At 40.8% G+C, this 13740-nt stretch overlaps 1 protein-coding gene across 2 annotated transcripts in view; it reads right to left on the bottom strand.

Moving 5' to 3' along the window:
• Nucleotides 1-3665: 3665 nt before the first annotated feature.
• ubr2 (ubiquitin protein ligase E3 component n-recognin 2) overlaps nt 3666-13740 on the bottom strand; it is a 231668-nt gene continuing 221593 nt past the window's right edge. For both annotated transcript variants that reach the window (XM_072510121.1, XM_072510112.1), the window contains exons 45-47: nt 10360-10530; nt 9857-9958; nt 3666-9049 (exon numbers count right to left, since the gene is read on the bottom strand). In XM_072510121.1, coding sequence (XP_072366222.1) covers nt 8908-9049; nt 9857-9958; nt 10360-10530 — 415 coding nt within the window. In that variant the 3' untranslated portion in view covers nt 3666-8907. The remainder of the gene's footprint in view (nt 9050-9856; nt 9959-10359; nt 10531-13740) is intronic.

Raw genomic sequence — 13740 nt, 5'->3', positions numbered from 1 at the left:
TCCAACATGAATCTAACTATAGGTTTTACAATTCCTTCCACAGAAACATTTCTAATGTCTACCAATACAAATATAAATCCCTTAAAACTATTGTTTTCCTAACACCCTCCTCTGTGAAAACTGTTCCCCAGCATCTCCTTGGAATGCAAAGATAATACAGCTTTACCACTACCAAACGTCTCCTTAACCCCTTCTGCTCATTCTACCCACCTCACCAACAAACACAAGGTCATGGATTCCTTAGTCATCAAGATTAAAACAATCAATTAAACCTCTGCTCCTGCTTCTTCTCCCCAACTGAAAACTCCCCAGACATTACCCCACATTCTATTGCTTCTCGATCTCCCTCAGTCACTCTCAACTCACCTCATCCCAGACATTGGTCCCATTCCCACCAAGTCTGCTGTTCATCCAACTTTCTTTCTTGGTGCCTGCGAGTTGACATTGTAAATAACTCCTAATGCTTAGGTACTACTCTCATCCCTTAAGGCATCAGGACCGACCCCCTCAAAAAACACATTGTCAAGTGTAGTCCTAGCAAACTATGTCTATCTCCCTCAACATCCCTTTCCTCTCCAAAATTCTCTAATGTAATAACATCTCAAATTCGTACCAATCCTTTCCACAAGCTCCTCAATTGGGTTTGCCTCTCTCACACAGCATTGAAACAATTCTAACCAAAGCCGATGGGTAGTACAGAACTTGAGTGTGGCTGAAAAATAGAAATATGTCAAAGCTTTTGATCTGGCACTCATCAGGATACTTCACAAAAATACCAGTATAACCGGGGTGGGGGGGGGGATATTTATACTGTGAGAAGGGTATGCTAATTTGTTGGCAAGTGCACAGGGTCCATTGTATTAATTGTATGTAACTTGCAGTACAAGCAAATGTGCCATAAATTTGTTGTCAGCTTTATTCTTAGCATGCAGAGGATTATTGAGCAAATGTTGTCCAATCACAGAATCACATCTAATGGGCTGCATGTGGCCCCCACCCTAACCCCGTAATTGATCAAGGCCAATCCACTTAACCTGCACATCTTTGGACGCTGAGGGGCAATTTAGTGTGGTCGATCCGCTTAACCTGCACGTTTAAGTGCCCTAATGAGTGCAAGATGAAATGCATTGATGTGTCGCTTTGCAATACTAATCTAACCAAAACCATACACAGCATTTCCACCTCTTGGTATTCCTCTAGGCTTTGCAACATTTGACAACATCCTCCTTCAATGCTTCTGTTCTGCATCTCAGTGGAGCTGCCTTTCATTGGTTTCACAATTACATCATGTTCATTTGTAGCAACAAATTTCCAGTAATAGCTTCCCTCCCCATCTTGCAGCTTTACCTCTCAAGCCTCCAAGGCTCCATCTTTGGCTTTTCTCACCTACATGCCACTCCTCAGTAACATCCAAAAAAAGGGGCCAACTTCCACATGTATACTCGCTCACGTAGCTCTAACTGTTCACTATCTCAGTGTCGTCACCTTGTTCGTTCAGACTTGGACAAGCCACAGTATTTGAAATATTGGGAAGATCAAAAGAATTTGTCTTCAGCCACAGTCAAATATTGAACCAGATATTCAGAATCCTAGCATACTAGGCAAACCAGAGTTGAGGTTCCAACCTCATATGCTCATCATAAAGACTTTCTTTTCTCCTTACCATCACTCGCCTGTTGGTGAAACTATCATCCATGCTTTTACCAACTTCAGAGAAATCCAGCAGTGCTTGGCATTGCGGCCATCTAGCTGCGTCACTGTGGTCTGGATAATTTCATTATCAGAAAGTGCACTCGGGGGCAGCATGGTGGCACAGTGGTAATACTGCCTCACGGTGCCGAGGACCCAGGTTTCTTCCCGGCCCCGGGTCATTGTCAGTGTAGAGTTTGCACATTCTCCCCATGTTTGTGTCGGTCTCACCCCCACAACCCAAATATGTGCAGGGTAGGTGGATTGGCCATGCTAAATTGCCCCTTAATTGGAAAAAAAAGTGAATTGGGTACTTTAAATGTTTTAAAAGTGCACTCGTGACAGAGAGTGTGAACACCACCACACAACTTCTCTGATTGAAAACTGACTTTATTTCCAAGACTGTCCTTGTGCTTCAAGCTCCCTGTGCTTCAAAATTCAAACCATCACTCTCACATCACTCATGTTACCTATGACACTGATGTTCTCCATGCTCCCTCCCATTTTAACCAAGTAAATAAGTTCACACCAACTCCCCCCCCCACCTCCTCAACACTTCTTGATTTGAACAATGCCAATATCTTTGACACACATTGATTGGAACCAACATCTCTGCCCCCTCATTCTCCAGTGCATCCTCTCACCTGATTAAATCTATGTTGGTTGGTCAGGTCAAACTCTTGTTCCTTCTGAATTCCAGAGGTATTTACATGTACTTTCTCCTGGTGCTGAAAGGGAGCTTTGTCTCAATGTCTCCCAATAATTATTTTCATGACCTCATTACTTTGGAGCTATAAGTTAGTGCACTTCCTTTGCCTACTCTTTTGTTCTGTTGAAGAGCCATCCTCGATTTGAAACGTTAACTCAGTTTCTCTCTCTCCACGGATGCTGCCAGGCCAGATGACTATTTCCAGTAGTTAGTTTGTATTTCTTTGCCTACTCCCTAGCAGCCTTCTGATTCTCATTCTCCAGAGGCTTATTTGGGGTACTGCATTCTGTTTTGGGTGACTCAGCTTCATCAGTATAACAGCGTTAAAGGCTCATATTATCACAGTTTGTAAATTTGGCTTGCATTCCCTTGAGGTTGGACGTCTAGGGGTGAGCTCATCAAGGATTTTAAATGATTAAAGGATTCAACAAGGTATACAGAGAAATTATTTCCTTTGATGAGGAATTCTGGAACAAGGAAATGTTAGGCCACTTTGAAATAAAATCCCGAAGTACTTATTCCACGGAAAGGCAAGTGGAAATTTGGGTCAGAATTGTTGGGTAAAGATATCAAAAGATAGGGAACAAAGGCAGGTAAATGGCACCATGATACCGATCAGCCATAAACTAATTGAATATCTAGACAGACTCAAGGAGTTGAACCAACTACTCCTGTTCCAATAACAGCAAGTGTAAACTATGAGCACACAGCAGAGGATTCAATTTCTACAATAACATTTGCAAACTAGGAAAGTGCCACGTTATTAGGTGTCATATAATTAGATGTCACAAATCTCCACAATTCTGTCAAACAAGTGTTGGCAAGCGTGCCATGTGATGGAAAGGAAATCAGGATGCCCTGCCCTTCGATTTCTAAATGTCCCTATGGCAAATAATCCAGTCTCTCCTCAGCTACTCCCCTGAGTTGGGAGCTGCAGGTGTAAACCCCTACCCTACCACAAAAGCAGTACCTGGTTTGAATTGGCATGGCCAACCAATTGGACATGGAACATCACAATCAGGACTAATTCTCACACAACTTCCACACATGTTTAAAGTACCAGATGCACTGTCTGGTAATCTGGAACGGGATCCCCGGCCTGATTCTTTTCTCACTGACCAGCCTAAATAATGCAGAGAAAATTAACCTGAATAATCTAAAATAAGTCTCTACTCTATAGATTAAATGATCTCCAGAAAGATTACAAATCTTTTGCAACAAATACTCATTCGACATGATATGCATCATGAAGGAGGAACAAAAACCGTTCAACACCGAAAGCATTTATTTTGAATCTTGAGCGCATTTTTACATATAGTACATAGTACCAATTATACATGAATTCAACATATATTAACAGCCCATTTATTACAAGTATTCTCCCAAATACCGAAAGTATTCCTGTTTTATAAACATTTCTACAGTGAATGCAAATACATGCTAAATGGTTTCATGAGAAGAGATTGCACGATACAAGAGAATGTGGTAAATTTAAAGTATCAACAGGACAAGAAAAAGGAAAAGAAGTGGGTGTGCTCTCCATTTCAGCAAAATGTACATTAGTTTAAAACTAAAGATCGAGTTTACTCAGTCTTGTCAGGTTTTTTTATTTATATTCATAACTGGGTCAGCCAACAGTGGGAAAAGAGAACAGCCTCACTTTCACAACAAACTGTATTGAACAGAAAACAAAATTATCTGGAAGACCCTACTTAACCCAATGTCATATTCAAATTGCAGCACTTGTGAATTTTCATGTTTGTTCAAGCATTAAAAAAAACCTTCCTTGACACTATGCAACATAGAAAAATCCCCCAAAACGGATCTTCCATTTTCAAAGGGTGCAGTACTGCACATGGAGATTATATTTACTACCTGTACAATACACAAATCCAGTTTATATACTTCATATACCAGGTACGTGGGTTCTGTTCAACAACAAATTTTTTCGTAGCCTGCTATTCTTTACATGGATATAATATTAAGTTTTGTTTGCTAATCTCAATAAAACATGGACAAAGCAAGAATGGAGTATAAGCAGCATGAAAAACTTTTCCAACAAGAGAATATATTGCAAGTAGTATTAATTGTTAAACAATAAGGTTTAGGTGTTGGTGGAACAGTAATGTTGCGAGAAAATGAAATGGCATTAGTAAAACAAATCAAAGACGTGTTAAATTTATATGGTACCTCTCCAAGTTGAGTTTAACATTTTAATACACAGCTTGATTCCAAGCATTGTAAAATACTCCAATTTAGTCAATATATGCATAAAATATTTGACTGATAAGCAATCCGTATTTCAAGTCATTACCCATAATAGCAGGAAAAACAAAAATGGCTATTTTCTAAAATCATTATAGAACAAGTCGAAAAGTTGCAGAACTACTTGCCATAAAGCAAATTACTGGAGAATCAGGGGTTGTTTCTCACATTCTCACCAACTCAGAGACCATTAAAAAAGTGAACTAGAGATGTCTGTTTGTTCATTTCCAACCACTAAGGCTCAAGGCTCAAGACAATGCAGAGAAAGAGTGGTTCTAAATATCAGCAGACTTGAGTTATATGGAAAGGCTGGACTTTTCAAGAGTGGAAGAAGTTGATTGAGGAGAAATACTGGATAATTGGTATTGAAAAGGTAATGCCAGAGTACTGTTTCAACATAAACTGACAGTTGGAGGGCATATGCTCAAACTGATAAGCAAATTTGATGTCAGGAAGTCCGTAAGGAGCAAATACCATAATTGAATGGATCACTGGTTAGGGTAGAGGATGCAGAAATATTAAACTGATTTGAGAAACAATTGGACACTGTTAGAACAGTAGGATTTTTCTAGGTGCTTTCCCCCCCTCCCCTTTTTTTTTTAAATTTAGAGTACCCAATTATTTTGTTTCCAATTAAGGGGCAATTTAGCATGGCCAATCCACCAAACCTGCACATCTTTAAGTTGTGGGGGTGAAACCCACGCAGACACGGGGAGAATGTGCAAACTCCACACGGCCAGTGACCCGGGGCTGGGATCGAATCTGGGTCCTCAGCGCCAAGGCACCAGTGCTAACCACTGCGCCACGTGTCGCCCATAGGATCTTTCTGGATGCTGAATGGCTTTTTTCATTTGTACCTATCTTCTGAAATGAACATAGTCAGGATGAAAAAGAACTGGAACTAGTATTGCAGCTACAAAAACAAGCTATCAGCATTGAACATAACTGACAACAATATTAAATAAATAAACACCTACTTGTCAGACATGTTGGAAAGTTTATGAAAACAGAAATGCTGGAAAAACTCAGCAGGTTGGGCAGCATCTGTGGAGCGAGAACGCAGAGGTAATGTTTCAAGTCCTTATGGCTCTTCTTCAGATCTGAGGACGAGTCATCTGGACTTGAAACGTTAACACTGCTTCTCTCTCCACAGATGCTGCCCAATCTGCTGAGTCTTTACATCACTTATTTCAGCTTTCCAGTATCCGTACTAATTTGCTTTTATTACGTTGGAAAATTATGTTTCTTCAGGATTAACTTTTCTACGTTCTGGAAAATGTATCAATAAAGTTGGTTAAAATTCAGTAATTTTTCTTGTACGTTTTCTTGATCTTTATTTACTAATAGAAGATCTAATTATTACATTATGCCCAGTGTTGTCTTTTTTCCTTACTGAATTTTGGACAGCTATAAATAGAATTGTTGAAAATCGTTCACAATATGTATTGTGCTGAAACAAATCCATCGTGCCATGTAGATCAGCAGTTTCCTTTTAAATAAATGAGTATTAACATTGCTTGGTAGTATAGAACTTATATTGCTGAAAAAAAGGCATACTGCCAAAGCTTTTCACCTAGCACTCATCAGGACAGACATAAGTTTGCCAAATTTCATAGAGACCAACAATTTATACTGCAAGACAAAAGAGTGCTTTTGTTTTGGCATGTTTTCTGATTGGTCAAGGCATCATCATGGAGAATGCACAAGGGAACTTTTGTTTTAATTCATAAAAAGGTCTAATGCCTGGACATATTATTTTTGCCTCCAGAGGACAGATTTTTTTGCACATGAATATATGTTGCTTCTAGCAGGAGCCACATTTTGAACTCAACTGATAACATTAAATTGATAATTAGCACACTCAGGATTGTCCAGCAAGTGGTATCCAATTGTGTAATCATACCGGACGTTACACATTATGTTCTGGGTTTTGCAATCATGGCCCAACGCATTTTGCCCACCACACAAACAAATTTCAGTGCCAGTGCGATGCTAGGTTTGTAGGCCGTTAATCCGAAAGGCTGGCAGATCATATCAAACAGCATGTCCCTTTGACTGTTGGCAATAGTCAGAGGACTGACCATACTCAACCAGCCAGTGTTTGTAAAACTCAGAACAAGTGATTCCATGGTCTAATAGCACTCGCTGAATAATCCTCAGTGTGCTCTGAATACCATTAAAACAATCTAATATTAACAGTCAGGATCACTTACGCTTGCAAGAAGCTACATGTATACATATGCATATCCAGGCATTTTTTGAATTAAAGTGAAGCGGGCTGGACAATAGTTCCCTGGTGCCTTCTCCATGGCAATACCTTAAGCAATCAGAGTCAACTTGCCAACCAAACAGCACCCTTTTCTGATGCAATACAAATTCTTGATCACTTTGAAATTTGGCATTCCTGCATCTGTCCTGAGGAATACAAGGTGAAAAGCTTCAACAGCATGTATCTTTTCTCACAATGAAACAAATATTACTCCCTGCCATCATATTTAAGTTCCCCACATGACAGGATTTTCACTCAGTTCATAAAAATTAAGAAAATAATTACTGTCACAGAAGTGAAGCAATCCCAAAAATGGCTGCCCGATTGTCATCCTGAACTGGAAAGATATTAGTCAGAATCCTCAACTTTCCCACACGATCCAGAGTAATATACACTTTACGGTTTTCCTCGCTCTGATCATTTTGCTTGCCTTTTCTACATCAAGCTTTACAGTTAAGAATTTGTTGATAGTATTACATAGCATATCTGTATATTGAAACCCTATATTGCAACTGCAACAGAAACAGAAGACCCCACTGATGTCTAACAAAGGTAGTCACAAGGTATGTTTGCTCCTGTTCGTAAGCAAAATTAGTTTAAAGCCAGATGAGTCTGTCCATTGAAATTAATCTACCCAAGTACCACATAGGTATTCACAACATACAGGCAGGAACTGAATTGAATCCACACTTCTCCACGTTCTTTGAAGACCAAACATGGTTATTAAAAGGTATGAAACACACTATTAGCTTGTTTTGCCATACCCTCAACAATTTTTTTTAATGGATTACTGATGATTATGGGGAAAAATGCTCACGGTTGTTGTGGAGACTATTTTCACTAAATATGAATTCAATCATATTACTTGTTTTCATCTTGTTTCAGAGACTTTTCTTTGCTAACTTCTATAAAATGCCTGAAACAATCCATGATCAACTCCAGCCAAAGAACAACAGAATCATTGTGTTTTGCATGGTAGGTATTGACAAGCATGTTCTGACAGGGAAGTCAGAACTTAATTTTTAAGTGAATAATGGAATGCTTCAGATAAGCGAATACAAGAAAATGAAAACTAGAAGCATTTCCTCTTCGCCTATCATCATTCCTATGATCAGTCTATTTCAAGAAGAAACTTCTCGTCAATTCTTGCTGTTAAAAAAAAAAATCAAGTTATCTGCCCTGATTACAACCACTTGCATCATATGGCTGTTTTGTTTAAAAATAATTTTATAATAAACTGCTAGTTATAAAATAGCTTTATATATCCTTTAAATGCATTTTACAATATATTTTCTTATAAAGCACAAATAGTAAGATTTTAACACAAATAGAACAGTGACAAACTGCTTTTTTAGTTGAGGGAATTTTTTCTTGCATTAGTGACCACTGAACTCAATTTCTGATTAGTTGACTGAAACCAGATGCACACCTTAAGGAAACACATTCACAAAACAGTGTAAAGTGAGTTAAACCACTAAAGGAAGCAAAGACAAAGAGAAGGAAAGCAAGAATTAAAATAAAATGCTTCCATCTGAAGACCAGCAATCTTTTACATATTTGACCCAAACTTGTTCATTAGACATCACTAACTATAGAGCACAGAAACACACTTTGGATGTCCATATTGTATTAGTCCAACACCTGATAAATAATTCGGATTCAAAGAAAGATTCGCTACTTTGAAGATGTGGGCTTTATTGTCCCAAAATGTTCCATCTTTGTGGAGAAGATTTCAAGTGCAAATAAAGTGAATAACATCTCTTTAAAATATGCACTTCACATGCAATCCACATTTTCTTAATGACAGGTGAACAGTTATGTAACCTTTCTTTTTAAATTACTGTAATTCAGGAGCAAGTGTTCCAAAATGGGTAGCCTGAGGTGTATTTCATTTAACCTGATCCTCTGATTTCCCTCAAGAGGATATTTTTTGCTTCAGGATGAGGCGAGTGTCTATAGTTCTGTTAGAAGCTAATCACAAGTGCTGCCAGTCGATGCCAACTAGCGTCTGATTTGCTTCTTGCGCATGGCCAATCTCCTCTGTGATGCTATGTTGCTGCCATAGTTTCTGCAATTTCCTGTATCGTTCTTTGCAGAGATGAAGGGGGTTCCCTCGTCTGAAAAATGCAATTCAAACAAGATCATTGTCAAGTACTTATCTTTGTGCATCAACTTTTTTCACTGCGAGAAAGAAACACGCAAACCTGCTGAGCAAAGGAACGAGCAGCAATCATCAACAGTAATTGGGACTCAACAAAGTATAGTATGAGCTAATTCATTCATGTCAAGGCTGGTGTGGAGCAAAATCCATAAATCAATATAACTATTTTACAATATGTTATTTCAGCCCTGTGCACCCCATTAAATACAATTGAAGCTAACTTCTCAAGAATGGGCAAGAACTTCCATCAACCAATTCAGTGATATCTGGTGACTTGCAATACCATTGCAATCCATACAAAGGGACACATAACACATATTAGGAGAGAAAATATTTTTCTCCAGCAATGTGATAAGAAAACAGGTCACCTTATCAAAATAAATCACAAGGAATAATATTTACACAAAGAATCATATAACCATCATAGAATCAGAATAGGGACCCGGGTTCAGTTATGGCAGTGGGGGACTGTGTGGAGTTTGCACATTCTCCCCGTGTCTGTGTGGGTTTTCTCCCACAGTCCAAAGTTGTGCAGATAAGTGGATTGCCCCTTAGTGTCCAACGGTTAGGTTTGCCTGGGGGGGGGTGCCCTTCTGGAGGGTCGATGCAGACTTGATGGGCCAATGGCCTCCTTCTGCACTGCAGGGATTCAATGTGTTCAAAAATGTGGAGAACCTTTGGAACAATCAATATAAAATCTCAACTTGTGCATGTTCTTTCACTGAAATGCAGTCGATATTTATAAAAGATTTAAACTTATTACCTCAGTCCCTGATCTGTCTCTCCATAATCATCAAGATAGGGTGGTGGATAAAAGCATCCTTTTGTCTTTCCAGCCAAGAACAACACCTGACTTTCTCGAACTCTGAAAATGCACAACAAACTTAACTATGTATATTTACATTCTTATTTTACAAAGCACTGAATTAAGGGATCGATTTCTTGCTCATCTCCCTCGTAACAGAAAATAAAACCATCAGATGTTCTTATAATTTAGCTGCCTGAACAAGAATTGGTGAAATGCTGCCACTTGAGGGTGAAATACTGCCACTTGAGGTATGAGTCAGAAGTCAGCCAGGATTCAAGTGCCATCCTGAAGCAGAGAGCTTCAGCGCTCCACATTCTCAAACCAGACCTACTCGATTCAGAGTTAATGTCGATCATAATTACAATGATTCATACCTTAACATGATTGTTATTTGTGTCCTAGCTAAGTTGGAAGTGGCTCTAAATGGTTACAGTAATAAGATTAAGGTTTTAACTCACCGCAGGAAAATTCCAACTCCGCACCCACAAGTATAGGTATGAGCAGTGCAAGCCCCAACATCTTCTCCTTCAAGCTCTGTCTGACAGCAGTAGCTCTGAGAACACAGCATTCCCCCACACACCAAGCAGAGGGTTGGTGCTCGACTTTTATCCCCACCTGATTTTGGACATCTATTTCAAAGTATGAAGAAAGAAATAAACTCTGTCAATGACAATAATGAAATGCACTGATTGCAAATTTGACACGGAGTGTGAAATGTTATTTTCCCCTTATGAAAGGAGCTCCCTGCTGTTTCAGTATCATTTTATGATTCCTGACTAAGGCAACAAACCTATTTGGTGTTAATTCCCACTGTTCATCTCAGGCACTTTGGTATTATCACAATTAGCCTGCTACAAGCCTTGGATTGTGTATTGCCTCTCAGAGACACTCAGAGGGGAAACAATGAAGATAATGGCTGACTGGATCCAGGTCTTCACCCAAGATTATTTAGTAGATTGTTTGCCTGGAATCAAGAATCAGAAGCTGGTAAAATGCAGAAGGGACAAAATTGAAATTTCTTAAATTTCAGCATCAGATTCTAATAAATATGCAATAGATGGGGATCTACTTCAGCACTGGAGATTAATAGACACAAAAAAACTCTATGGAGGTTTTTAAACACAAATGTGATGCAAGGAACTTCTGAATTGCCCAATATGGCTGAACGACTTAACATGTTATAAGCAGCATCTGTGTAACAGAGTCCAAAGCAGGGGAATTGGTTAATGGCTGATATACGTGGTTGCCTATGATTAACTTGAATTATTCAATAGGCGTGGACTGTAATAGTTGCAGATGTTTGCAACGGAGTCGCCAACGGAGAATCTGTGGACTTTCACGTCAGAAATATCGGCGCCACACCTGCACCAATTCTGCTTCCGGCGAGGGGCTAGCACAAGCGCTGCATGGAACACCATCAAAACCCACTCACAGATAGACACTCACAGGGCTGTCAAGCTGCAGCCGCGCTGAAACTGTACAACCCCCACACACACACTGCTTGCGGCGGAAAAGATGCGACAGGTTGTGCTGGAGCGCCCATACACCCGATGGGTCGGCTAAGGCCAGAGGGCACCCAGGGGAGTGTCAATACGACCCAGGGTATCAGGTTTAAAGCGGGCTGCCAGTGGCATGCGCAGCTGCATGGCTGCCTTGCCGGCTGCGGTAATGTGTTGCGTACCTGTCCACCCCGACCTCACAGCCCACTTCCTGGCCACCCCGCACTATTCCCCCCAGCCCCAGCAGAAGCGCCTGGCCAGCGGCACGACTGTCGGCGAACTACGGCGGTGTTGGACACTGTCCGTACTGCAGAGTCTCTCTCACAGCAGCCACTATGCCAGGTTCACGATTTGTTAGAGCACACGTGGACTACGCCGTCGGAAACTCGGCCCATCGGAGAATCGCGGGTTGGCCCACGATTATGATATGCGAACGGTGTTTCAACTACACGTGGCGTGCGTCGCCATTTTCGGGGAGGCGAAGCATCGCGATTCGCCGCCAAAAGTCGACGATTCGACATCAGGAGCTATTCTCCGCACGATCGCACGCCCCAATTTTGCCGTCGGCCAACAGAGAATTCCACCTCATATATTTTTCTTCACTCCAACCGCTCCCTTCCTGGCTAAAAAAACACAGGAGCTATTTTCAAACTCATTGCTTTTGAGACTTTTTAACATGTATGACATTTTGTCATGGGCTATGATTAATGCTTATTCTGGGCACGTTATCTATTTAAATGGCATTTCTGTAAAAAAAAAAAATTTTTTAAATTTAGAGTACCCTGCACGTTGTTTTGGGTTTATGGGGGTGAGACCCACGCAGACACTGGAAAAGTGTGCAAACTCCACACGGACAGTGCCCCGGGACCAAGATCGAACCCAGGTCCTCGGTGAAGTGAGGCAACGGTGCTAACCACTATGCCACCATTCTGCCCTTTAAATGGCATTTCTATACACTCTTCGTAATGTAGAGATTAAACATAATTAAAAATGGAACCGAGGTTGTAACACATCTAATAGAATAGTGCATACAGCTGAACCAAGTCACGGCTGACTAAATGAGAATTTCAATTACAAAGAAATTCTGATGATATAAGATAAAAAGAACAATTTTTTTCATGGACCTATCCCATCAGCCAAGGAGAAATTTATTGCTCAGATGTCTCATGTCCTGCATTATTTTGAGAAACCCCAATTTCAGTGGCAGAAAGGTTGCTTTGGACAACTTCATCGACTGTGCCTATAACTCATGGTTTCACAACCTGACACCTTATTTCTCTATTCTTTGCTACAAATAAAATACTCAACCTGCAACATCACGGGGCGGCACTGTGGCGCAGTGGTTAGCACTGCTACCTACGGTGCTGAGGAACCGGGTTCAATCCCGGCCCCGAGTCACCATCTGTGTGGAGTTCGCACATTCTCCCCGTGTCTGCATGGGTTTCATCCGCACAACCCAAAAATGTGCAGGTTAGGTGAATTGGCCATGCTAAATTACCCCTTAATTGGGAAAAAAAATAATTGGGTACTCTAAATTTAAAAAAAAAAATCTGCAACATCACTTTAGATAAATCTGCAACTTCACTTTAAATTCACACATCATTGGTTTTATATGAGGTTCAGATCCACAACAAGAAATTAAGAGGAAAACCTTTAATCAAAATGAATTCACGGGATCTGGGCATTGCTCAAAATACCAGAATTTATTTGCTCTTATGATGGGAATTGTAAACTGCGATGTGAACTACTGCAATCCTGGTCGTGAAGTTATTCCCACAGAGCTTTTAGATAGGCAGTTCCAGGATTTTGCCCCAGCAACGATGAAGAAATAGATTTCCAAGTCAGGATGAAGTGAGACTTGCATAGGAATATGCAGGTGGTGGTGTTCTTTGCTGCCTTTTCCTGTTAGGTGAGAGAGATCTTGGGCAGGATTCTCCGTTTGGGAGACATAATGCTGCCGCCACAACTGTAATGCGTGTGATTCGCGCTCCTGCTGGGGATGCTATTCGGTGAGAGATTTAAGGCATGCAAATTGGCCAGCACTGCCGGCACAAACTGAGAGCAATTCCCAACCCAGCGGGCATTCTAACCACTGGGCTGGAGTCAGTGCTAAAGAGCCTGGAAGCTGGAGCTGTTTTTAAGCGTTCCACTTACCACACACTCATTGCAGTCACGAAGATGGCTCACAGAAGATGTGTCCCCGAGGTCAAATTCCAAGGTGGACCTTTTGCTCCACGCCACTGAAGAGCGGAGGGACACCCTCTTCCCCAGGGTGATCCGCAAACTCAAGCATGCTCTCCTCAACACTGCCTGGGAGCTGGTGACAAAGGCAGTCAGCGC

The sequence above is a fragment of the Scyliorhinus torazame genome, chromosome 1, assembly GCF_047496885.1.
Source record: "Scyliorhinus torazame isolate Kashiwa2021f chromosome 1, sScyTor2.1, whole genome shotgun sequence".
In the NCBI taxonomy this organism is placed as follows: Eukaryota; Metazoa; Chordata; class Chondrichthyes; order Carcharhiniformes; family Scyliorhinidae; genus Scyliorhinus; species Scyliorhinus torazame.
Note: the sequence above shows the minus strand (reverse complement) of the source record. Positions and strands in the feature narration are given on the sequence as shown.